The 26,539-nt window shown below is 39.9% G+C and overlaps 1 protein-coding gene across 2 annotated transcripts in view; it reads right to left on the reverse strand.

The window, feature by feature from the left end:
• The window catches only part of LOC133612574 (neural-cadherin-like), a 347,009-nt gene that overhangs the window by 95,938 nt on the left and 224,532 nt on the right, over window positions 1-26,539 (reverse strand). For both annotated transcript variants that reach the window (XM_061970110.1, XM_061970109.1), the window contains exons 17-22: window positions 23,417-23,700; window positions 16,691-18,299; window positions 15,955-16,048; window positions 8,605-8,789; window positions 7,386-7,615; window positions 5,688-5,965 (exon numbers count right to left, since the gene is read on the reverse strand). In XM_061970110.1, coding sequence (XP_061826094.1) covers window positions 5,688-5,965; window positions 7,386-7,615; window positions 8,605-8,789; window positions 15,955-16,048; window positions 16,691-18,299; window positions 23,417-23,700 — 2,680 coding nt within the window. The remainder of the gene's footprint in view (window positions 1-5,687; window positions 5,966-7,385; window positions 7,616-8,604; window positions 8,790-15,954; window positions 16,049-16,690; window positions 18,300-23,416; window positions 23,701-26,539) is intronic.

Below are 26,539 nucleotides of genomic sequence, written 5' to 3' on the forward strand. Positions count from 1 at the left end.
ATAGAAAATCTGTGGGGTATTGTGAAAAGGAAGATGCAGAATGCCAGACCCAAAAACGCAGAAGAGTTGAAGGCCACTATCAGAGCAACCTGGGCTCTCATAACACCTGAGCAGTGCCAGAAACTCATCGACTCCATGCCACACCGCATTAACGCAGTAATTGAGGCAAAAGGAGCTCCAACCAAGTATTGAGTATTGTAAATGCTCATATTTTTCATTTTCATACTTTTCAGTTGGCCAACATTTCTAAAAATCCCTTTTTTGTATTAGCCTTAAGTAATATTCTAATTTTGTGACACACGAAATTTTGGATTTTCATTTGTTGCCACTTCAAATCATCAAAATTAAATGAAATAAACATTTGAATGCATCAGTCTGTGTGCAATGAATAAATATAATGTACAAGTTACACCTTTTGAATGCAATTACTGAAATAAATCAAGTTTTTCAAAATATTCTAATTTACTGGCTTTTACCTGTATATATATATATACTGATGGCGTATGCAGAGTGAAGCCTTTTGCATACATACAGTTGTGGTCAAAAGTTTACATACACTTGTAAAAAACTTAATGTCATGGCTGTCATGAGTTTCCAATAATTTCTACAACTCTTATTTTTTTGTGATAGAGTGATTGGAGCACATACTTGTTGGTCACAAAAAAACATTCATGAAGTTTGGTTCTTTTATGAATTTATTATGGGTCTACTGAAAATGTGACCAAATCTGCTGGGTCAAAAGTATACATACACCAATGTTAATATTTTGTTACATGTCCTTTGGTAAGTTTCACTGCAAAAAGGCGCTTTTGGTAGCCATCCACAAGCTTCTGGTTGAATTTTTGACCACTCCTCTTTTCACAAAATAGCTACATTTTTGTTTCATCTGACCACAGAACTTTCCTCCAGAAGGTCTTATCTTTGTCCATGTGATGTCAGAGGTAACAAAAATTGAGCAGTTTGGCCACAATACCCAGCAATATGTCTGGAGGAGAAAAGGTGAGGCCTTTAACGGTGGTAGTATTATGCTCTGGGCCTGTTTTGCTGCCAATGGAACTGGTGCTTTAAATGGGACAATGAAAAGGAGGATTACCTCCAAATTCTTCAGGACAACTTAAAATCATCAGCCCAGACGTTGGGTGCAGTTGGGTGTTCCAACAGGGCAATGACCGCCAAACACACGTCAAAAGTGGTAAAGGAATGGCTTAATCAGGCTAGAATTAAGGGTTTAGAATGGCCTTCCCAAAGCCCTGACGTGTGGACAATGCTGAAGAAACAAGTCATGTCAGAAAACCAATACATTTAGCTGAACTGCACCAATTTTGTCAAGAGGAGTGGTCAAAAATTCAACCAGAAGCTTGTGGATGCAGTGAAACTTGCCAAGGGACATGTAACCAAATATTAACATTGCTGTATGTATACTTTTGACCCAGCAGATTTGGTCACATTTTCAGTAGACCCATAATAAATTCATAAAAGAACCAAACTTCATGAATGTTTTTTTGTGACAAACAAGTATGTGCTCCAATCACTCTATCACAAAAAAAATAAGAGTTGTAGAAATCATTGGAAACTCAAGACAGCCATGACATGATGTGCATGTACACTTTTGACCACAACTGTATGTTCTCACCAAGCTTAGCCTCTCACTCTTTTACTGTTCAGACCAACGAGAGCAATAACCCCACCGAGTCAATAAGTAAAGTTACATTGTTCTCGCCTCTGACCGAGATTATGTAATCAGTTGCTGTCTAAAGCTGTTCGTTAAGCTTGCAATAGTAGTGAAAAGTACATGTTTGGCTTTACCGAGTTTATAGCAGAACACGTACTATTCAGCTTGTATGGGAGAGTTATTCTTTCCACATAACAGGGGTCTCATTGCAGCAGAGAAGCTACACCACAGACAACTTTAAAAAGATAAATAGGGGGGAAAACCGGTTCTGTGCATCCTCGCTTTGAAGACTATGCCTCTGACAAACTTGTATGTTCATGTAAATGGTATTAAATTAGATTTTCTGAAGTTGTGCGCATAGAGGGAAGGCCCCCCGAGTTGGACTAATCCCCCTGCCCTATATTTATTTAATCTGGGCATTAGTGTTAGCATGGAATGTACTGCATGCTGACTCCACCGAGTCTCATGGAGATCAACTCATTTTAAAGACGTCGCAATAATTACGGGCGCTCCTGCCAAGTTCCAAGGTTCATAATTTATGGTAATGGCCAGGATGCCTCGGCATAACCTAGGTTCTATTTATTTTATTGATGTCAAATGATGATTAAAAAAAATTGGATTATTAATCATTTTGTATCTAAATTAAACAGGATTTCTCAAAATAAATTACATTTGTGCATATTCTAAATTACGGTTACTTTAAAAATTACAAATGCAATTAAATTGTAGGAATGACATACACAAACATTTTTCAAATGTTTTAGTTGAATGCACGCCATTTATTTGCTGAAAACTTGATGTTTGCCTTTTCTGATTTGTAAACATTGTGTCAGGACGTGGACTATGGTGTGTTTGTTTTCCCGAGATGCAAGTAAAGCTGGACTGGTCATGGCGTGAAGGTAAATACATATTTATTTAAAACACTAACAAACTACAAACAAAAGGAAGCAAACAAAAGGCGCGCACAAGGGCGGAAGTACAAAAACTTGGCTAATGAAACAAAACTTGCACAAAGGCAGATACTATGCAAACTATGGCATGAATAAAGAAAACTTACTTGGGCGAGAAAACGGCATGAAAAAGAGCAGCAAGGGTCATAAGGGTGTGTGGAGAGTGTGATGAGCATAAATGCAATGTTGCCAGAAAGACAAACTGAAAACAATGAACTTAAATACTACAGACATGATTAGTGAAAACAGGTGCGTGACTCAAAACGTGAAACAGGTGCGTGACGTGACAGGTGAAAACTAATGGTTGCTATGGTGACAAAACAAACAAAAGTGCACAAAAAGTCCAAAAACAAAACCGAACATGACTAAAACAAAACATGATCACACAGACATGACACATTGTTACAATGTTGGATATGCATATTAAACTTAGACTTAGACAAACTTTAATGATCTACAAGGGAAATTGTTCCACACAGTAGCTCAGTTCCAAAGGATGGAAAGTGTAAGGAAGGAAAAGATAATGCAGGTATAAAATAGACTAAAAATGTACCACAATGACAAAACGTCAAATCCTAAGGTTCATGCATTTGAGTGTGAGCTTGCACACACCTATGCCCGCTATGTTTTGCTGGCTTTTTTTTTTAATGTTGGCTACATTTTGACTTCACAGTGAAGTGGACGTACTGATTAGACACAGAGTACTGAGAGCCTTCCTCTCTGCTTCAGGCTGTGAGACTGTTATGGCTTCTATTCATTCTTGTATAATGCCCTCCTCCTTGCTCTGATGTCTATAGAATAATTATTTTCATGTTTATTTTACAACATTTTACGTGGGACTATTTTGCCAGGATGGACCAGTGCAACATTGGATTAGCGCTAAACTTTGACGGCGCCATTACGACTTGGTTTGAGGTAACACAAGAGAAAGTAGGATGAAATATTATGTTCATCTAATCTTGGCATGCTAACAATAGCAGACACGTGTGAAATAGAATAACATAAAGGCTGCTAAAAGCAGCTTTTTGCAATGTGGCTCTGTATCAACCCAAGAGTGGGCAGGTGTACCTAAAGTTACGACAGGCAAATCTACGTAATGTTTCTGAAGTTAAATTTTGATCGTGTCTGGGGAAATAAAAAAGCGGCAATGTTCGTCTTCAAGTACAGTACAGGCAAAAAGTGTGGACACACCTTCTCATTCAATGAGTTTTTCTTTATCTTCATGACTATTTACATTGCAGATTGTCACTGAACGCATCAAAACTATGAATGAACACATGGAGTTATGTACTTAACAAAAAAAGGTGAAATAATTGAAAATATGTTTTATATTCTAGTTTCTTCAAAATAGCCACCCTTTGCTGTAATTACTGTTTTGCACACTCTTGGCATTCTCTTGATGAGCTTTAAGAGGTATATAGTAAATAGTCATTAAAATAAAGAAAACACATTGAAATGAGAAGGTGTGTCCCAACCTTTAGCATGTACTGTACACTGAACAGTGTACATTTTCAAAGTATAAATTATGATAGCCTTGGAGAGGGTGGGTCGTGGTTTCATTTGCAATATGTGAATGCTTGCAGACAAAGTAGCTTGTAAATGTGATTGTGGACCAAAATGTATGCAAAACGTATTCCAAAGCATATCCAATACATATTATCTAGATTCTAGAAGAGATAGAAGTGTTTTAATAGTAGATTAAAATCATCATAAATCACCTTTTAGTCTCATCCGGGTATATTTTGAAGCATAAAAATTGGCCCTAGAGTGTGAATGTGATTGTGAATGTAGTCTATATGTGTTGGCCTTGAGATGAGGTGGCTAGTCCAGGGTGTACCCCGCCTTTTGCCCGAATACAGCTGGGATAGGCTCCAGCACCCCTGCGACCCCAAGAAAATGGATGGATGGATGGATGAAATTTGCCACAGAGCACAACAGTCAGTCTCCTCACTCATAATTGCACTGACTATACATTGACCTGATCACTGGCCGTATAACAACGAGTGCAGCCTTTCAAGTCACTATCCCCCGGGTTAAGTCTGACAATAAACTGTGTTTATACATAACTAACACGTCTGTTTTAGCCTCCCTCCACTGGCTGCCTGTGTCTTTTAGAGTCCATTTTAAAATGATCTTACTCGTTTTTAAATCCTTACGTGGTCCTGCCTCACCGTACCTCTCTGAGCTGCTCCATCTCTATGCTCCCACCCGGTCCCTCAGGTCAGCTGATCAGCTGATCCTGGAGGTACCCAAAACAAAGCGCAAGCTCAGAGGGGACAGAGCCTTCTCTGTTGCGGGTCCCAAACTATGGAGCGATCTCCCTCTCCATGTGAGACAGGCCCCTTCTTTGGCTATTTTTAAGACCCTTCTTAAAACCCATTTTTATTCACTGGCTTTTAACCCAGCATGAGACTTTGAGCTGTTTTTAGCTTTTAACTTTTTGAACTGTTTTTAACTTTTAAACTGTTTTTATCTAACAAACTGTTCTTAGGGTAATTTATATTTGCTTTTTAAATGTGTATTTTTATTTCTGTTTTAAATGTTATTTTTTAGTCTGTCCTTTGCCTCTATTTCTTTGTGGTGTACAGCCCTTTGCTTTTCAACTGTGCTTGTCTTTAAAGGGCTTTATAAATAAAGTTGGTATGGTATGGTATGGTAACTAATGTGGTCGTTTTTTGTGATTAATCACATGTGTTATTGCGTAAACTTTGACAGCCCTCATTATTTATTCTTTACTTTCAGTATTTTTGCGTATTTTCCGTATCAGTATTTTTGAAATCTTTAAATGTTGCAAAGTGGAAAAAAAACACCTTTGCATTGGATAGCTTTCTGTACGATGAGAACAGTCAAAGTCTGAAAGTGTGAACATCCTGCTACTCTATATTCAGCTGATGACACTGCAGAGCGGCTCCAGCAAGTCAGGTCAAGGTACGGGCGAAAGAGATATTTCTCATGAGAAGTCGTCTTAGCAATTTTGGCCTTGTTCCCCAGAATGCCGCTCTGCCAGTGTATCTAAGGAAGCATGAAGAGAGAGTAGTTCATGCCTACTCTGGTTTTGTACTAACCTGTATCCATTATGGGCATCAATGCAGGTCCCCCCATTAAGGCATGGATTATCGGGGTAGGAAGAACAGCTTCGGTGGGTCAACTCCCTGGAGCTGCAGCCACAGACAGCTGAGGTCGTCACCTTCACCGAGACCAGGGATAAAGCATCCGAGTCCACAAGGGTGGGCAAATCACCAATGCTCAGCTGTGTGAAGCATCCGCCCCATGCCTTGCAGTCGGCGTGTATGCACTCATCCACCTGCACTTGGTTCACGTTGACACGCAGCAGTGACTGCAGCTGCAAAGGGAATTGGGAGAGACAAGGGAGAATTACATGGAGAGCATAATATCTGTCAGCAGCGATACGAGGACTGGTATCGCCAGAGTTGACAGTGATGTGAAGTACTACTGTGATGAACATACGGAAAAATAAACGGACTTGGCTGTTGGCTGGATAAGAATAAAAAGATACTGTAATCTTATCTGCACTCAGTGTTCTAAGGGATTGTTGAAGCAGCGGTGCATGTTTCCCTTTGACAGGGTAATTAAAGAATGCATATCCAAACATGGATGAAAGACAGTTTGGGGGGAAAAAGACAATAAGTTAGACAGGAGGTAAATACCCTTTTATCTATTTCAGCCCCCAAGTGTATTGTTGAATATATGTTATTTATACTTAAAAGTTAAAGTACCACTGATAGTCACACACACACTAGGTGTGGTGAAATTACCCTCTGCATTTGACCCGTCCCCTTGTAACACCCCCTGGGAGGTGAGGGGAGCAGTGAGCAGCAGCAGTGGCCACGCTCGGGAATCATTTTGGTGATTGAACCCCCAATTCCAACCCTTGATGCTGAGTGCCAAACAGGGAGGTAATGGGTCCCATTCTTTATAGTCTTTGGTATGACTCGGCCGGGGTTTGAACTCACGACCTACAGGTCTCAGGGCGGACACTCTACATGTTGGCATTTAAGCTAGCTAGCGATTAGCACACAAGCTGCTTCTCCATGAAATGTGCAGTACTGTCCCGCTGTGAGTTTTTAAAAATATTTCAAATTAGAAACAGTGATACTGACTGTCCGGAATGTGTTGGTTTATCATTATGACGCTATTCATGACATGTCTACTCTGATTGAAATGGCATTTTTTATCAAGCTAAAACAAAGTAATTAGAGATAAGTTAAAATGTAATATCGGAAATTATCGGTATCGTTTTTTTATTATCGGTATCGTTTTTTTTTTTTGTTTGTTTTTTATAAATCAACATAAAAAACACAAGATACATTTACAATTAGTGCACCAACCCTAAAAAACCTCCCTCCCCCATTCACACTCATACACACAAAAGGGTTGTTTCTTTCTGTTATTAATATTCTGGTTCCTACATTATATATCAACATATATCAATACAGTCTGCAAGGGATACAGTCCGTAAGCACACATGATTGTGCGTGCTGCTGGTGCACAAAACACTAAGAACACACAAACATGAAATAATAGTAAAAACTGTTATGACAGGTGTACAGTTTGTATTACTGTAAAGTGGACACAAAAAGAAAACTGAGAAACCTTATTTTTCATCGTCATGTATTTGAAACTCAAAATACTGTTTTAAATAGAGTACCTGTAACTCCAGCATGTAGTCTATAGTAAAGGCAGGGGACACTCTATGGGGCCTTGTGATTCTTATAATCTATCATACAAATCAGTGCAAGTACCTTCTTCTTATGAGCATTGAGAAAACCATGCAGCTTCTCCGAATGCATGTAGCCCGAATCAGACATCACGTAGAAATGGATGTCCAGTCTTTCCTCCCCCCTGTTGGCTATGCTGAAAATGTTAATGCTGCCCGGTCTGACAGACAGGGTCTCAGACAAGAAGTCCCAGAGTGTCTCCAGCCGACTCTTCCTCACGACACGAGAGTCGATAAAATCTCTTGTGGTTATGCCTTTGGGAGACAAAGAGAGTACGAGTTCAACGAATGGCTCGTCAATGACAACCACTGAGTTGATCAAAGCCTGCATAGTTGCTAATTGCATTACACCCAAGTGGTATTCCTGCATCTCCCACTATTGATCCATTTCCATCCTAAAATATGCTTAAGAAGCCACGGCGGAATTATTTGATTTCTACGTGGAAACAATTATTAGTTCTGTTAAGACTTTGCATTAACCACACTATTAGTATTATGTGATCCCAGAAGCAGAACGTTTTTTTTACTAAAAAAAAGAAAAACACAAAAAGTGGAATAAAAGCGTATACAGGTGTAGTAATGTAACGGGAAAACATTTTCTTTGTAAATTAGTTTTGTGAATGAAAATGATCAAAATGGCCCTCACATCCCTTGATTTTTCACTGTATGGCCCTCAGTTGAAAATGTTTAAAAACCCTTCCTTTAAGGAATGCTGTCAATATATTGCATTTAGTTTGCACAATCAATCCCTTGTGGCCACCTTCCATTAATATATGGAGAATATATCATCTTTAATCTCCAAAAATGACGACCGGGTGTCAGAGGCTTCCATAATAGCCTTCGACTCGTCTCAGAATGGCTTTTAAATGTCAATGACTTTACCTGACACCGCCAATTTGACCTTTATCACTCTGATTTGTTGCTAAAAGACAGGCAGAAAAATTAACACTGTTACTGCAAACACTTCTAATAGCTGTTTGAGCTGTAATAATATAATACTATAAAAGCTCCAAAGTATACTTTTTCCAGTCTGAGCTGGATTGATAACCTGATAATTACTATCTGAAAAGACCCAATCAGCTTCTGCTGCCTCTTTCAATATCAGCTTCAAAATTAAATTAATCAACATGAATAAGACATGTTAGTATTTGATTGTCTTTTGTTAGTCATTGGATTCAATTAAAAACCTAAGTATGAAATATTTTATTTTTATTTGGAGCAGTGATGTTTGTGTAGTTGATTACCAGTCAATCGTAGTGAGGCGGATGACAGAACAGCTTTTTCTTCGAGATCTCTCACATGAACTCTGACTCCAGATATCACATCGGGCCACACGCCATCCGAGACCCCAACTCTCATCCAGTAACTCCCTGCCGGAGTGTTCTGTCGCATGGACAGCATGCCTGAGCTCTGGTTCAAACTGAAGTATCTGTTGAATGGGAGAAAATGGATAACATGACAGAAAGTCAAGGTTTTTTTTACTTCTACGACGCTGGTGTTTGTTAACTTGCTAGTTAGCAGGGATATACAAACGCTACATAAAAAAATTCCACAAACATTGTAGAGCAGTACAGCACTCATGTGGTCAGGAAATACAGTATTAGCAGCAGTGACGTGCAGTCACTAGAGGCAGGTGAGGCAAAGAAAAAAAATGTAAAAAGAAAAAAAAATAATTAAATTGTTATATGTATGCAGTGATTATACTATAAAGTTATTTTCCATTTAACTTCACCAGTTTTAGATTATTTTTATTCAAAATCGCTGAATTTTCACATTTGCCGTTCAAATACTGAGAAGAGACGGTGGGGTGAACAGCAGCCAGTTGAGGCACGTCACTCAGTGCCTCAACATGGACGGACTCGGCTAACTGCTGGCCTGCTGTGCAGTGAGACTGTATTGCTATATGAATTATATTATACATTTCCATAGTTTAGTTAGCTGAGGTATATAATGTACAGTGTATTTTGTCAACAACTGTATGTGTGTAACGTATTTCTTGTGCTGAGCGATCATAAAACGGCTGCAAAAGACGCACTGGCTGAGGCTCCAGTAGCCCCGCCTCCTGCACCCCCGCCGTAGAATTGTTATATCAACTAAAGCCCACACTTAAACTTTCCACGTGCAAGATTGAATGCATTTAAAAAAGTTATTTCATAAGAAGCCAAAAAGTGCAAAAACAATAATGTTCGTGTTGGAGGAGTTGTGAATGACTGCAGGGCCACAACATTAGGTACACCTGCAGACTGCAGGTGTATCTAATTCACAACTCCTCCAACATGAACATTATTGTTTTTGCACTTTTTGGCTTCTTATTAAATAACTTTTGTAACCTATTTTTATAGGCTTTCCTATTTGTGATGTTAAGTTCCTGTTATGCGCTGTTATACAGTATATGCCTTGAGCTCTTATTTTGAAGGCGCCAAGAGCGGAAGTGATGACATGTTGTAGTGGAGCGGAGGTTTTTGAAAGAAGGTGAATAAAGTGGTCCTCGTGTAAACTGGAGCCTCCGTGTTTGTTATTTTGTAGTTTCATACAGTATAGGCGACATTTATAAACCCTTGGTTACACTTTTTTAAATACATTCAATCTTGCACATGGAAAGTTTAAGTGAGGGCTTTAGTTGATATAACACACCCGTCAGGGGGTTCATTAATCCAGCACAACAGCGGCGAATGGACTTTATTTATAAGTAAAGGTAAGACCATAATAACGTTTTTTTAATTAAATGTGCTTTTTTGTGTGCTACAGTTTGTATGTGTAAAGTTAAAGTTAAGTTAAAGTACCAATGATTGTCACACACACACTAAGTGTAATGAAATGTGTCCTCTGCATTTGACCCATCCCTTGATCACCCCCTGGGAGGTGAGGGGAGCAGTGGGCAGCAGCGGCGCCGCGCCCGGGAATAATTTTTGGTGATTTAACCCCCAATTCCAACCCTTGATGCTGAGTGCCAAGCAGGGAAAAATGCTGGTATGAGCTTTTAAACATAACCCGTTAACTGCTGCCAATCAAATGGTGAATAAGATACTCTTTAGGGTTCATATGTTTGTAAATCTGACTGTGATGAAGTCAGTGCCTCACCAGCCATGAACTTCACCGCACGTCACTGATTAGCAGTACATGAATTAGGCACTGCCTCGTGTGGTTTCTATTATATATCCATTCAGTGCACTCAGGACATAGCCCCTTGCACAAAAACTTAATTTAAAGTTTAAGTCCCAACCATTGAAATGTGTCCTCTGCATTTGACCCATCCCCAGGTTCACCCCGTGGGAGGTGAGGGGAGCAGTGAGCAGCATAATGCGCCGCGCTCAGGAATCATTTGGTGATTTAACACCCAATTCCAACCCTTGATGCTGATTGCCAAGCAGGGAGGCAATTGGTCCCATTTTTTTTTACAGTCTTTGGTATGAATCGGCCGGGGTTTGAACTCATGACCTTCCAGTCTCAGGGCGAACACTCTAACCTCAAGGCCACTGAACTGGTATGCGTGCATACGCACGAAGCAGACAGGAATGTTTATATCGGCTTGCTGTACTGTAAATCTCTAAATTTGCACGAAATGTGCACATTTAAAAAAAAAAAAAATGTAAAAAAAAAAAAAAGTTTAATCATATAGAAAATACATTTATAATCCAGTTTTATGACTACATATTAAAATATATTGAATTATTTATTATTTTTTCAAATCATCCAAACATGTGAGGTTCTGCTTCACCAAGTTGCCTTGACTGCACGCCCCTGATATATATTTATATTTATAACGCTAAAATGTATAATGTGACACTGATGCCATCTGTTTTATCAATAATCTTTCATTTATTCATCAGAAGTAAGTATCTCTACATTTTATAAGCTAAAATGTTTGTAATAAATGCGCGAAACATATCTAAGGCTTTAACCTGGATTGTGTTTGCATGCATTTAGCCTGCTGTCTTCCTTTGTCAACAATGGCAATTAAGATGGGGAAGGATTCTGCAACTGAATCTAATCTAATATTTACAACAGTCACTTTTATTGCAAATGCTGATTTTGAAATTGGAGGCGAACTTCAAGGTAGCAGGAGGTTTTAGAGGGGGAGGAGCAAGCCAGCGTACCGTGTGGTGAAGTGAAGTGAATTATATTTAAAGTTAAAGTTAAAGTTAAAGTACCAATGATTGTCACACACACACTAGGTGTGGTGAAATTTGTCCTCTGCATTTGACCCATCCCCTTGATCACCCCCTGGGAGGTGAGGGGAGCATATAGCGCTTTTCTCTAGTGACTAAAAGCACTTTTACATAGTGAAACCCAATATCTAAGTTACATTTAAACCAGTGTGGGTGGCCAGGGGCGCCGCTAGGGATTTTGGGCCCCATGAAAAGAATCTTTACAGGGCCCCCAACACAGTGTCATTATTTTTTCTGTATTATAATTTCATCATCATTGGGGGCCTCTCTGGGCCCCCCTCCATCATGGGCCCCTAGAATCCGTCTCCTTTACCCCCCCTTTTCGGCGCCCCTGTGGGTGGCACTGGGAGCAGGTGGGTAAAGTGTCTTGCCCAAGGACACAACGGCAGTGACTAGGATGGCGGAAGCGGGGCTCGAACCTGGAACCCTCAAGTTGCCGGCACGGCCACTCTACCTACCGAGCTATACCGCCCCAATGATGGTGGTGCCTCAATGCAGCAGCATAATGTGGGCTTAATTAAAGTGTCAAAAAGAGACATTTTAATGGGCGTACCCTGGTATATTGGGGATCTACTGTCCGATCTACTTGTATATAAAAGCAAGGGGGATCTGTTTAAATCGTTATGTTCTTAGTGGTGGTCTGTGCTCTGCTGAAAGCCATTCAAGTGTTTTATTATTTAGTTAATTTCTAGTCCAGATATTAAATGCCTCACAGATGGCTCGCTGAAAAGTAGAAACATAAATACATGATGATAATAAATAAATAGCCCTTCTTTGAATTACTCCAGTAAGAAGCAGGCGCAAAATTATTTAAACAATTCACTCACACTTGTTAAAATGGTGGAAAAAAAAAAAAAAGGCAAATCCTTCCAAAGCTTCTAGCAGCACTTGACAGTTGTTATGGTAACAGTTGGACATTGTTATATGAATAAAACAAAAAGGCAATTGGTATTTCTTATCTGATGTCCTGGTGTATGAATACTGAGTAGTTGCATGAGGTCCTTCAAGGAGTCACAATATGCATGTACGGCTGTTTCATCTCATCAGTGGGCATAGGTGGACTGCAAATGCTTATGGTAAATATACTATGGTAGATTTCTTTGAATGTAGTCCTGTGCTGATATTTATGGTGTCTACTTACAGTGATATGTTAGAGGTGTAGGTATTTTTGCAAGAAGGACAGGAATTTATTACTTGTGATGAAGGAGGAAAATGAGCGAACTGATGTTTCGGGCCAATATTTTCATATAAAAACACTAAAGTGGAACTGTACTTTTTTCTGGAATTTTGCCAATTGTTCACCATTATTATGAAAGACATGACGACAGATGGATTTTTTAAATGCATTCTAAATATTAAATAAACGTAAATAAAAGTCCACTTACAGCGGAGCCAATGGGAGCTCCATTATTCCGTCCATAAAATCCAATAAATGCGCTAACATTAAGACATTTACATTTCGTGACTTGAATATTAACTAAGTATTGGTGATCTTGTTATTATAAGCGCTGAAGCATACAAACTAATCACAAGCTTGTCTGCCTATGTTTACATCATCAAGTGGTCTGCTGCTTCCTCGCTTCCCTGCTCCGTGTAAGTTAATTCTAGATCATAAATCATGAATCTCACCTGAAAAGTAGATAGCTGAGAATATAAATCGACAAGTTGGGACACTTTGACCGCCATTTTAGGACCTGGAACTGGCGAGAACGACACAAAAAAACGCTTATCCCCTACCCCACATCCACCTCGTTTCTTTGCGAGGATTATGAGACATGTTTAATCTAAATGGGAATATATGAACGTCCCAGCAGTCGGCATCCTAATGACAGCAGACATTATACAGTAAGCTATGTTTTATTATGTTGGTTGGCTCTCAAAGTCTGCAGTGAGCAGAAATCAGTGATGAATAAAAAAAACAAAAACGTTGTGATCAACGTTCCTTCTAAGGTGCGCACCTGCGCAATTGTGCACTGCTCACAGCAAATCTATGCCATGCAAAAAATCAAATCCCACTCTAAACAAAATAAACAAATAGTTTGTTTTGTATGATTTTGCAATGCAACTATGAGTAACAGGTGACGAAAGGCGGCCACAACAAATAAAACAATGTTTGTCAACATTTAAATTATTGTAACGTCTGTGGAGACACTTAAAGGAGGACAGGAATTACATCGGTCCCTTTATTTAGCGAAATTGTTTGTCGGCCATAACCACACCAAAACAATGTGTAAAATAGTTTTATCTAGCAAAACTGGTCGTTGTCTACCGTACAAACCAAGCCAAAAGCAACTCTTTGTCATCTGTTATATCATCAGCAGTCGCTTACTCTCTCTCTCACCTGCACCAACACATACACTATGGCAATTAGCCACTGGTGCGTTTATGGCCACACAAAAAGTTGGACAACTCCAACACTACACATGAAGTGTACATTTCAGGTCGTTTTACTATGACTCCTAAATCAGTGTGCTTATTCTACTGTCATTTGTTAAGAATGTTATTTTTGGATATTAATCATGAAATTATGTTACAGGACTACATAATTGCTAATAAAAATATTTATTTTACGAACAGAAAGTTAATAAACACTTCATCTCATGCAACATGTGAATGTTTTTTGGGGAACCAAATGTGATCTCTGAAAGGGGTACACAATCTTTCCAAAGCAGGATCCCCACCCAGGTATAAAATACTATAGTGCATAGCTGATTAAAAAAACAACAACAATATTTAAGTCACTTATATTAGAAAATAATCTCTTGAAATTGACTAGTCACTTGATTATAATAATAAGACATTTAAATTGTTATGTCAGGTTTGAGACAAATGTGCTGCTGGTATGACCAAAGGGTGCACGTCTGTATTCCACTGAATGCTCAGGGTGTTTGTGCGTTTGCTCACACACATGAAAAATTAGAGGGAACATTGGTTGTGATGCGTTTTTGGGATTCATGCTCCACGTATGCTTAAAATGATCAAAATATGTAAATATTAAATGTTATGGTAAATGGTAAATGGGTTATACTTGTATAGCGCTTTTCTACATTCAAGGTACTCAAAGGGCTTTGACACTATTTCCACATTCACCCATTCACACACTCACACTCACACACTGATGGCGGGAGCTGCCCTGCAAGGCGCTAACCACGACTCATCAGGAGCAAGGGTGAAGTGTCTTGCTGTGTCCCAACCACACCACACCGTCCCCAACCGTTATACCATTATAAATGTGCCTGTTATTACATTACATATATATTTACATAATGTATATACAACCGTAATGGAGGTTGTTTGGATGTTTTTTCAGGGACTCTATAAGTAAAATTGAACGGCTGCCATAGGCTCTATTGATATTTAGAATGCATTAAAAAAAAATCCATCCTTCGTCATAATGATTGTGAACGATAGGCAAAATTTCCAGAAAAGTGATTTTCCCCTTTAAATACATGAATAATATATTGTGTATTAGGGCTGTCTTCAAATAGTCGCATCGTTGGGCATTAAACACCCCTCGTCCCTCCATGGGAGGCAGATGAGTTGAGTACCTGCTGAGGCCCTCGCACACAACAAGTATTTTGGGACGATAAAGTGTTTATATTCATAATTTTGTCTTTAAATATTAGTAAATGTTTCTTGTGTTGTGTGTCCTGCTAACATTTTTGGCTGTCACCCCAACCTTCCTAAGCGTGATCGCTGCTTCCTAGTGTGAAATGTCTAAAAACAGATGGCTGTGTTTTAGCCTCCCACATCTCTCATACTCTAAACATTATTTGTCTGCACACAAGAATCCAGAGTGTTGGGAGTTACTACATGGGGTGTGGGTCACTGTCAGACACAGAGCTCGCCGTGCCACAGCACGCCTAGAGCTGGCCAAATCCTGCCATTGGCACCAGAGCTGCACTGTAGTTCTCCTCTGGCAAAGGTAATGATCCTTCCCCAGGTTCACATTGTAATTACTTTTACTTCCTCTACTTAGTCAAGTTTGATGTCTTGTCGGCGCTGCACTAGAGCCGAAGACCTTCCTCAATTATCAAATCCTTACCGTGTTTATAAGTTTGTCAGAGTGGTTTAGCCTTTTTTGAAGTGGAAAAAATTGCAAATGTGATCGCGGATTTGTCTAATTGTCGACTTCAAGCCAAATCAGATTTGACAACTAAAATTGTCAATCAAAACTTTCTTCTTCAGACGTTTATTTGTCGGTAGTTCTCACAGCTAGTCAATCGCATGAAGGGGTTTTAGCTTAGTTTTTATACAGAATGCCCTTTCTAAAGCAACTGTTGTCAGGAATCAAACCAATGCCCTCTGCCATGAAAGGTAGAAGTATGCACAATTACACCACCAAGGACAAAATAGATAATAAATAAATAGATTTTATATAAATTTGATCATATTTTTTCGAGACAAATTAAGTGCAACTCTTACTTGACTGCACTTGTCTCCAGCGTGTATGTCTTGTTGTCCCAGTCATCAAGATCTGGCGCATTGACCTTCCCCAGTTCTGCATTTGCCATCCTTCCTGTTTAAGGAAAGCACATCCGCACACTTATTTTTTGAGGCGAGTTCTGCTGATGCCAACACTTATCTCCTTATCTTGCATTCTTGCGTTTGTGTCTACTTATTATGTTCATAACTGTGTAGCCCACTTCTAGAATGAATAGTCTCCCAGCGCTCCACTTCAGAGAGTGTAGAGCTTCAGGAAGCCGGCCGATCTGAGTATGGATTATGTTATTATCAGCCTGCGGTGCCAGAGTACTGTAGCTTGGTAAACAATGGCTGTCTCGGTGAGTCATAGTGCTTCTTTTTTTCCACTGTTACCAGTACATAAATCAAACACTAACAAGCTTATTCAACTTACTGCAAAGCATATCAATTTCTTTGCAAAAATAGACCAATGATGACCTCCACATTGTATTGTAATATCCAAAGGAGCCTTGGGTTGGTAAGACAAGCAGATACAATGGCATTGAGAAAACATTTCAGACAGAACACACAATTGAGATGCAAAAGGATGTGCACAATTGTAATTCTAGACCGCTCTGAGCAGGTATGGGGTAAAAACATTTATTTTCAGATGTAGCCTCATTTTCCCTTTCTACTCAATCTCTGTAGCACAAAAAAAAGGAAAGCTGAAAGCCATGAGAGAAAATGGGTAACTCACCCTTGCGCCTGTACACGTAAATATCTTTCTCCCCTGCCTGATGTGCGTTATCATTTTGGTCACCAATGGTTACAGTGAGTGTGCTTGTGGCAGTCATTGGTGGATAGCCACTGTCAATCATAATCACTGGAAGGAGGAATTTGCTTTGCCTTTCTCTGTCGAATCTTCGCAGGGCTGTGAGTGTGGCTGAGCCGTTCTTATGATCCTGAAGGTGAAAGTCAGCTGAGTACATTGAAGGAAGGGAGAGCGAGAAAGGGGACCCATGTTCTGGTGAATCTCTATCCACAACATGCAGCAGAGTTGAGCTCATGTTGACCCAGACCACTTGTGGAGCTGGACTGTTTTCCCAAACCACAGGTGTGTACGTTTCCTCCAGCTCTGGACCGTTGTCATTCACATCTAACAATGGCAAGTAAACTGTGACACTTCCTGTCAGCACTGGTATACCTTGATCTGTCGCCATGACAACCAAGTCATAACTAGTCAAAGCTTCTCGATCCAGGGGCTTGGCGACTGTAACAATACCAGACTGACTAATTGTAAAATGTTCATAGGGGTCAGACTGAGGAAGAATGCTGTAAACAAGATCCCCATTTGAACCAGAGTCAGGGTCGGTGGCCATTACTTGGATGATAGTGGTTCCTACAGCTGCGTCCTCACTGAAAGGGGAGAGAAGATAAGAGCTCTGGGCAAACCCAGGGGCATTATCGTTCTCATCCTCTACTAGAACCAGACACTGAATAAAGCTAGAGAACTCAGAGTCTTGTACCTTTACAGTAAGGTTGAACATTTGCTCTCCTGGCTTCTCAAAGTCTAGATTCCTCTTCAATCTAAGAACACCCATTTGTTCCAGTCTGTGACTGACCATGTAGAACTGTTGCTCTGGGTCTCCATCTACCACACTAAATTCCAGTTGACCGTATTCACCAGAATCAGGGTCCATGGCATTTAACTCCAGAATAATAGTATCCACATCAGCATTCTCAGGCACACGAGTGCCACACATGTCTTCTTGAAACTTTGGTACATGGTCATTAATGTCTATTAAGACAATAGTGGCAGTTGCTGTACTTGTCATCCCTCCGCCATCACGGGCCTCCACCACTAGCTGAAGACTCTCCACTAACTCCCTGTCCAGCCCGTCAGCTGCCACTGATATTGTGCCAGTGCTGGAATCAATATAAAAAAGGTCTTCATTCTTTGGATTCTGCATATTGTCAATAATCCGGTAGGTTAAGATTGCATTCTGGCCTACAGCGGCATCGTCAAGGTCCAAAGCTGTCATTTCCACAACAAATGTTCCAGGAGACGAGTTTTCCGCTACACTACTATGGCAGTTATCGGGCAGGCATGAAAATGTGGGTGCATTGTCATTGATGTCCCACACATTAATAATAACATCTGTAAAACCAGTTAATCCCTCGCCCTCTTCGTCAGTTGCCATGACAACAAAGCGCCAGACGGCACGCTCTTCCCGGTCCATAGTGCGCTGGGCATACATCTCGCCCGTGATGTCATTTATCATGAAGTGGGACTCTGCCCCCTGGCCATGGATAGAATACCGTATAGCGCCCTGGTCAGCGTCTTTGTCTGGGTCAGTGGCTGTCACCTGCAGAGATAAACAGCATATGAAAATATATTCATCCAATTTACCAAACTCCAATTACAAACCCTGTTTCCATATGAGTTGGGAAATTGTGTTGGATGTAAATATAAACGGAATACAATGATTTGCAAATCCTTTTCAACCCATATTCAATTGAATGCACTACAAAGACAAGATATTTGATGTTCAAACTCATAAACTTTTTTTTTTTTTTGCAAACAATATTTACCGTATTTTTCGGACTATAAGTCGCAGTTTTTTTTCATAGTTTGGCCGGGCTCCAGTGCGATTTTTTATTTTTTTTCCTTCTTTATTATGCATTTTCGGCAGGTGCGACTTATACTCCGGTGCGACTTATACTCCGAAAAATACGGTAACTTAGAATTTCATGGCTGCAACACGTGCCAAAGTAGTTGGGAAAGGGCATTTTCACCACTATGTTACATGGCCCTTCCTTTTAACAACACTCAGTAAACGTTTGGAAACGTTTTTTAAGCTTCTCAGGTGGAATTCTTTCCCATTCTTGCTTGATGTACAGCTTAAGTTGTTCAACAGTCCGGGGGTCTCCGTTGTGGTATTTTAGGCTTCATAATGCGCCACACATTTTCAATGGGAGACAGATCTGGACTACAGGCAGGCCAGTCTAGTACCCGCACTCTTTTACTATGAAGCCACGTTGATGTAACACGTGGCTTAGCATTGTCTTGCTGAAATAAGCAGGGGCGTCCATGGTAACGTTGCTTGGATGGCAACATATGTTGCTCCAAAACCTGTATGTACCTTTCAGCATTAATGGCGCCTTCACAGACACCCATATCTTGGGCACTAATTCACCCCCATACCATCACAGATGCTGGCTTTTCAACTTTGCGCCTATAACAATCCGGATGGTTCTTTTCCTCTTTGGTCCGGAGGACACGACGTCCACAGTTTCCAAAAACAATTTGAAATATGGACTCGTCAGACCACAGAACACTTTTCCACTTTGTATCAGTCCATCTTAGATGAGCTCAGGCCCAGTGAAGCCGACGGCGTTTCTGGGTGTTGTTGATAAACGGTTTTCGCCTTGCATAGGAGAGTTGTAACTTGCACTTACAGATGTAGCGACCAACTGTAGTTACTGGCAGTGGGTTTCTGAAGTGTTCCTGAGCCCATGTGGTGATATCCTTTACACACTGATGTCGCTTGTTGATGCAGTACAGCCTGAGGGATCGAAGGTCACGGGCTTAGCTGCTTGCGTGCAGTGATTTCTCCAGATTCTCTGAACCCTGATGATATTACGGACCGTAGATTGTGAAATCCCTAAATTCCTTGCAATAGCTGGTTGAGAAAGGTTTTTCTTAAACTGTTCAACAATTTGCTCACGCATTTGTTGACAAAGTGGTGACCCTCGCCCCATCCTTGTTTGTGAATGACTGAGCATTTCATGGAATCTACTTTTATACCCAATCATGGCACTCACCTGTTCCCAATTTGCCTGTTCACCTGTGGGATGTTCCAAATAAGTGTTTGATGAGCATTCCTCAACTTAATCAGTATTTATTGCCACCTTTCCCAACATCTTTGTCACGTGTTGCTGGCATCAAATTCTAAAGTTAATGATTATTTGCAAAAAAAAAAAATGTTTATCAGTTTGAACATCAAATATGTTGTCTTTGTAGCATATTCAACTGAATATGGGTTGAAAATGATTTGCAAATCATTGTATTCCATTTACATTTACATCCAACACAATTTCCCAGCTCATATGGAAACAGGGTTTGTACAAGTGTCAATTATCTCTTTTTGGCTGCCTCCCAAAAGCAAAACAGCTGACTCACTTTTGAAGGCTTTTTGTTAGTTTTTAAAATTGCCTTTTTGCTTCTCACCACTCTTTCCTAACCATGCATGACAAAGCAGTGAAGATTTATCACAGCTGTTTTATGTAGACAAAGATGCTCAGTCCTAAAACATAAAACAATAGCTTTTTCAAGTGGTAGGTAAAAAATATGTTGTTGCAAGTATGATTAGTGTTAAGCAGGATTCAGCGTAGACCACGATTGCAGTTGTTTCAGTATTTACAGTATGAACACAGTACTGTATATAAGGAGGAGTGCCGAATCTGGTCCTTTTTATAGGCACTGACCGAATTCCAATCACTTCTACCGTGTATCGATTCACGTAAAATAAAACGGTGCCATATTTCAATATAGTTTGTTGCTTGTGACGTCACACCGGCTGAAACACTTAGTGAGGAAACAAGCACTCAGAGCGGACTCAGCCAAACTGCCTCTAGATAATGTTGCAATTTTCAAAGCCAACAAAGCAAGTATAGAAAACACTCGGACGTAGAGTAGGGCTCCACTTTTCCAGAATGTGCTAGTTTGATGCTAATTTACATTGGCTTTGCCATAGACATGCCACAGATTAGCATTAGCGGTGTTACATGGTGATTTCAACATCTCCGATTTTAGGATGCAAACAGAAAGTACATACAATATTTAGAGTATAAATAATTTGTAGGGCGCAAAATAAGGTTCGACTGGCACATTCAGATTCATGGCAAAGGCTACTTCAATTTACGAAACACACCACAGCCTACACAATACTGCCATCTAACGTCTTGGAATTGCATACAAAGTCTACTATATGATACTTGCAAATGAGACTCAGAAATGTAATAAGAAAACAAGATATTACAACTGGACAGCACAGGGGATCTGAGCAGAGGATGTCGCTGTGGCTTGTGCAGCCCTTTGAGACACTTGTGATTAAGGGCTATATAAATAACCTTTGATGTATTGGTTGATTTTTAAATAGTGAAATTTTATCATTAAACAATTAACATTAACAACACATTCAAAATAATCTAAAATTGGTACTGTTGAGTATATACCAGTATCCATTTACAGGTACATTATTGGTTCAAAAGTGAAAAGTATCCATATCTTATCCATCATAATATCTATTCATACATTGTTATCGTGATTTTCCTGTACACAAAGGCTGCAGAGTGAACCTATCACAATATTGTTTGTGTGAAAGTTGGGCTACACTTTGGTCAGATAACTAATCAATCACAGTGCAAATCCAGAAACCACAGGAAGAACATACAAAATGAACCAGGAACTTTCTTGTTGTGAGTAGGCGAGACTATTGTAATGGTCTCCTTGCAGGTCTTCCCAAAAAAAACTGTCAGGCAGCTACAGCTTGTTCAGAACGCTGCTGCTAGAGTTCTAACATAGACCAAAACATGTGAGCACATTACACCAATTCTTAAATCCTTACATTGGCTCCCTGTACATCAGAGAATTGATTTCAAAATCCTCCTGCTCACATATAAATCACTACATGGTCTAGGGCCGAAGTATATCACTGAAATGCTCCCACTATATAAGCCCTCTAGATCACTAAGATCTTCTGAGACCAATCTGTTAGTGGTTCCCAGAGTAAACTCAAATCAAGGGAGAGCATCATTCAGTCACTATGCAACAAATAGCTGGAATAAACTTCCTGAAGATGTCAGACTTTCCCCAACTCTGACTACTTTTAAAACTAGACTGAAAACTTTTATGTTCCCCTTGGCTTTCAGCTAAATCTTTTAATCTTTTAAAGGGGAATATTATCACAATTTCAGAATGGTTAAAACCATTAAAAATCAGTTACCAGTGGCTTATTATATTTTTCAAAGTTTTTTTTCAAAATTTTACCCATCACGCAATATCCCTAAAAAAAGCTTCAAAGTGCCTGATTTTAACCATCGTTATAAACACCCGTCCATTTTCCTGTGACGTCACATAGTGATGCCAACACAAACAAACATGGCGGAAAGAACAGCAAGCTATAGCGACATTAGCTCGGATTCAGACTCGGATTTCAGCGGCTTAAGCGATTCAACAGATTACGCATGTATTGAAACGGATGGTTGTAGTGTGGAGGCAGGTAGCAAAAACGAAATTGAAGAAGAAACTGAAGCTATTGAGCCATATCTGTTTGAACCGCATGCAAGCGAAACCGACGAAAACGTCACGACAGCCAGCGACACGGGAGAAAGCGAGGACGAATTCGGCGATCGCCTTCTAACCAACGATTGGTATGTGTTTGCTTGGCATTAAAGGAAACTAACAACTATGAACTAGGTTTACAGCATATGAAATACATTTGGCAACAACATGCACTTTGAGAGTGCAGACAGCCCAATTTTCATCAATTAATATATTCTGTAGACATACCCTCATCCGCGCTCTTTTCCTGAAAGCGGATCTGTCCAGTTTTGGAGTTGATGTCAGCAGGCCAGGGAAGCTAGGGTCGATAGGGGCTTTAGCTCGCTCGGATGCGGGAACAAACTGCCGCCATTGCTTGCCGTGCTACCGAGGTCCTTTGTTCCTGAATTGCTCACACACTCCGGCAGATTCAATGGGGGTCTGGCGGCAGATTTCTTTGACTTTATCGTTGGAAATGCAGATGCTTTGAGTGTCGCAGGATATCCACACATTCTTGCCATCTCTGTCGTAGCATAGCTTTCGTCGGTAAAGTGTGCGGAACAAACGTCCAATTTCTTGCCACTTTCGCATCTTTGGGCCACTGGTGCAACTTGAATCCGTCCCTGTTCATGTTGTTACACCCTCCGACAACACACCGACGAGGTATGATGTCTCCAAGGTACGGAAAACAGTCGAAAAAACGGAAAATAACAGAGCTGTTTTGACTCGGTGTTTGAGAAAATGGCGGATTGCTTCCCGATGTGACGCCACGCTGTGACGTCATCGCTTCGAGAGCGAATATTAGAAAGGCGTTTAATTCGCCAAAATTCACCCATTTAGAGTTCGGAAATCGGTTAAAAAAATATATGGTCTTTTTTCTGCAACATCAAGGTATATATTGACGCTTACATAGGTCTGGTGATAATGTTCCCCTTTAACTTTTAACGTCCGCACTGTTTTTATTTTTATTGTCTGCATTTTAATTTTGCTTCTATTTTCTTTCATTTCACTTTGTTGTCTGTGAAGCACTTTGAGTCTGCCTTGTGTATGAAAAGTGCTATACAAATAAAGTTGCCTTGCCTTGCCTTGAATCAGCAGTGCTAGCAGGTCTGCCAACCAATTGTGTAAATGTGCCCAGGATGAATTCCAGCATCTCACCTGTAGTACAAACACTGGGGATCCATCAAGTTCCTCTGTGACTGATCCATAATATTCGTTCATGGAGAACACAGGTGCCTCATCGTTCTTATTCATCACTGTAACCACTGCAGCAGCATAATCTTCCCACTTTCCGTCCGAGGCCAGAACCAGCAGTTTGTACCTTTTCTGCTGCTCATAGTCCAGTGGCTGTGTAATGAATATTGTCCCCACCTCTGGCTCGATGTCAAAAACACCACCTTTGTTGCCAGACGTGATCTGGTAGCGCAGCTTGGCATTGGCTCCTGTGGCAGGACGCAAAGAAAAGCAGAATTTAAAATAAGAAATGACAGTCCTGATTCTGATGCTTAACAGTTTGTACTCTCTGAGATAACAATTAATTGTGGTGGCATTTTTAGAGAAGGAAGTTGCATTATGATGGATGTGATTGGATACAGAATCAATTAAAACAGACATTTTATTTGACAGCTCAATAATGTATTCTAAGTCCCTGCAAGATGAATACTGAAACATTCTAAAAACAAAAACGTACTCTTTCCTGGATAGTGAACCCAATCACAAGGTATTACACTTCATTTCCTACCAGATCTTAACATTAGTAGGTTTCCGTATCCCCTTCTTGATTTGATTACTTAATTAAATGGAAACGTTGTGCCTCTGCTTTAATCCCACAGTAATTTGAAAAAAAAAAAAAAAAATAGAAAAAAGGAAAAGTGAGATTAGTGTTGTAACAATACCAATATTTTGGTATCTGTACCTGTACTAAAATTATTTTGATACTTGTTGGTACTTTTCAGTACTTTTCTAAATAAAGGGGACCACAAAAAAATTGCATTATTGGCTTTATTTTAACAAAACATTTTAGGGTACATTAAACATATGTTTCTTATTGCAGTTAAGTACTTAAATAAAATAGTGAACATACTAGACCAGGGGTCGGCAACCCGCGGCTCTAGAGCCGCATGCGGCTCTTTAGCTCTCTGGAGCTTTTTCAAAAATGTATGAAAAATGGAAAAAGATGAGGGGGAAAAAAAAAAAAGTTTTAATATGGTTTCTGTAGGAGGACAAACATGACACAAACCTCCCAAATTGTTATAAAGCACACTGTTTATATTAAACATGCTTCACTGATTCGAGTATTTGGTGAGCGCCGTTTTGTCCTACTAATTTTGGCGGTCCTTGAACTCACCGTAGTTTGTTTACATGTACAACTTTCTCCGACTTTCGGGGACGTGTTTTATGCCATTTCTTTTTCTGTCTCATTTTGTCCACCAAACTTTTAACCTTGTGCATGAATGCACAAAGGTGAGTTTCGTTGATGTTATTGACTTGTGTGGAGTGCTAATCAGACATATTTGGTCACTGCATGACTGCAAGCTAATCGATGCTAACATGTTATTTAGGCTAGCTATATGTACATATTGCATCATTATGCCTCATCTGTAGGTATATTTGAGGTAATGTAGTTTCCTTTAAGTCCTCTTAATTCAATGTATATCATATGACACACTATCTGTATGTAATATGGCTTTTAATTTTTTGCCGCTCCAGACAGATTTGTTTTTGTATTTTTGGTCCAATATGGCTCTTTCAACATTTTGGGTTGCCGACCCCTGTACTAGACAACTTGTCTTTTAGTAGTAAGTAAACAAACAAAGGCTCCTAATTAGTCTGCTGATGTATGCAGTAACATATTGTATCATTTATCATTCTATTATTTTGTCAACATAATTAAGGACAAGTGGTAGAAAGTTAATTATTAATATACTTGTTCATTTACTGTTAATATCTGCTTACTTTCTCTTTTAACATGTTCCCTTTACATTTCTGTTAAAATTTAATAATCACTTATTCTTCTGTTGTTTGATACTTTACATTAGTTTTGGATCACACCACAAATTTGGGTATCAAGTCCTCGTGTGTCCAGGGACATATTTCCTGAGTTTAAAAACATAATATACATTTAAAAAAAACGAAAGAAGATGTGATGACAAAAATATCGACGTAATCATAGTAGTATCGACTAAATACGTGCCTGTACTTGATATCATTACAGTGGATGTTAAGTGTAGACCTACCAATGGCGTTTGTTTACATTTTGATGCCGGTGAGCTACGGTGTGTAGTGAAGCATGTTTAGCTATTCCTCGTCCTACAGGGATGATACTTGTAAGGAAATTACTTTATTTGTCGCCATGGAGGCGAGGATTATTGATTTAGAAGTCGCCAAAACACTGCCGACGGCGGATGGACGTTAGCCGCTAGCTAGCTAGCCATGTCTTAAAGCACCTCTTCCTGAGGGCGTTTCAGTGTTATAACTTCACCTTTATCGTTAGTTTTTAAGCCAAAATGTGTCCATTCTCCATTTTCTATCTACACACTGTGTCTGCTTGTAAGTACTCCGTGATTGTGTGCCGCCGAACATGCTCGTCTGCTTGTAAACCAGCAATGTCATGACGTGACTACGACGCGGGAGCGGGGGGTTGCGGGACCGGTACGTTTCAGAGGCGATATAGTACCGAAAATGATTCATTAGTATCGCGGTAGTAAACTAATACCGGTATACCATACTACCCTAAGTGACCCTAAGTGCACACTGATAGTGTTGTCGAGGGACTGGTTTTAAAGCCCTAAGAGACTAAGGATCAGGTGACTGTCTAAACGTATTTCTGTGTTTCAATGGAGACCATCCCATTAAAGGGTTTGACACGTACAATAATCTCCTGAAATGTACAATATTTGCTGTCAACCACCCTATTGGGTTAGAGTAGCGCCAATCCCCTAATCTGAACTATTAACACAACTCAGGCTGACAAAGTGCACTGAGCCTCCCACTGAGATCTGGCAAGCTTACAACGGTCAAACTCAAAAATGAGTTTGCAAACAAGACAGATTTAGTATGCAAGTGAGACAGCGCAACACTTTAATATTGGCAAGTCGATGTTATTCCACAGCTATTCATCATTAGTGAGGCAGGCCGGTCAAATCCGCAGCCCTGCTTCCAATAAATACTTGATTAACGGACCTAAACGTGTTTTATAGAGGGATCTCAGTCTCCTACTACAGCATATAGAGGATGAGCAACTGCTTTATTGCTCAAATCCCACCCACCTGCTGAGTGGGA

Source organism: Nerophis lumbriciformis, linkage group LG10 (genome assembly GCF_033978685.3).
Source record: "Nerophis lumbriciformis linkage group LG10, RoL_Nlum_v2.1, whole genome shotgun sequence".
In the NCBI taxonomy this organism is placed as follows: domain Eukaryota; kingdom Metazoa; phylum Chordata; class Actinopteri; order Syngnathiformes; family Syngnathidae; genus Nerophis; species Nerophis lumbriciformis.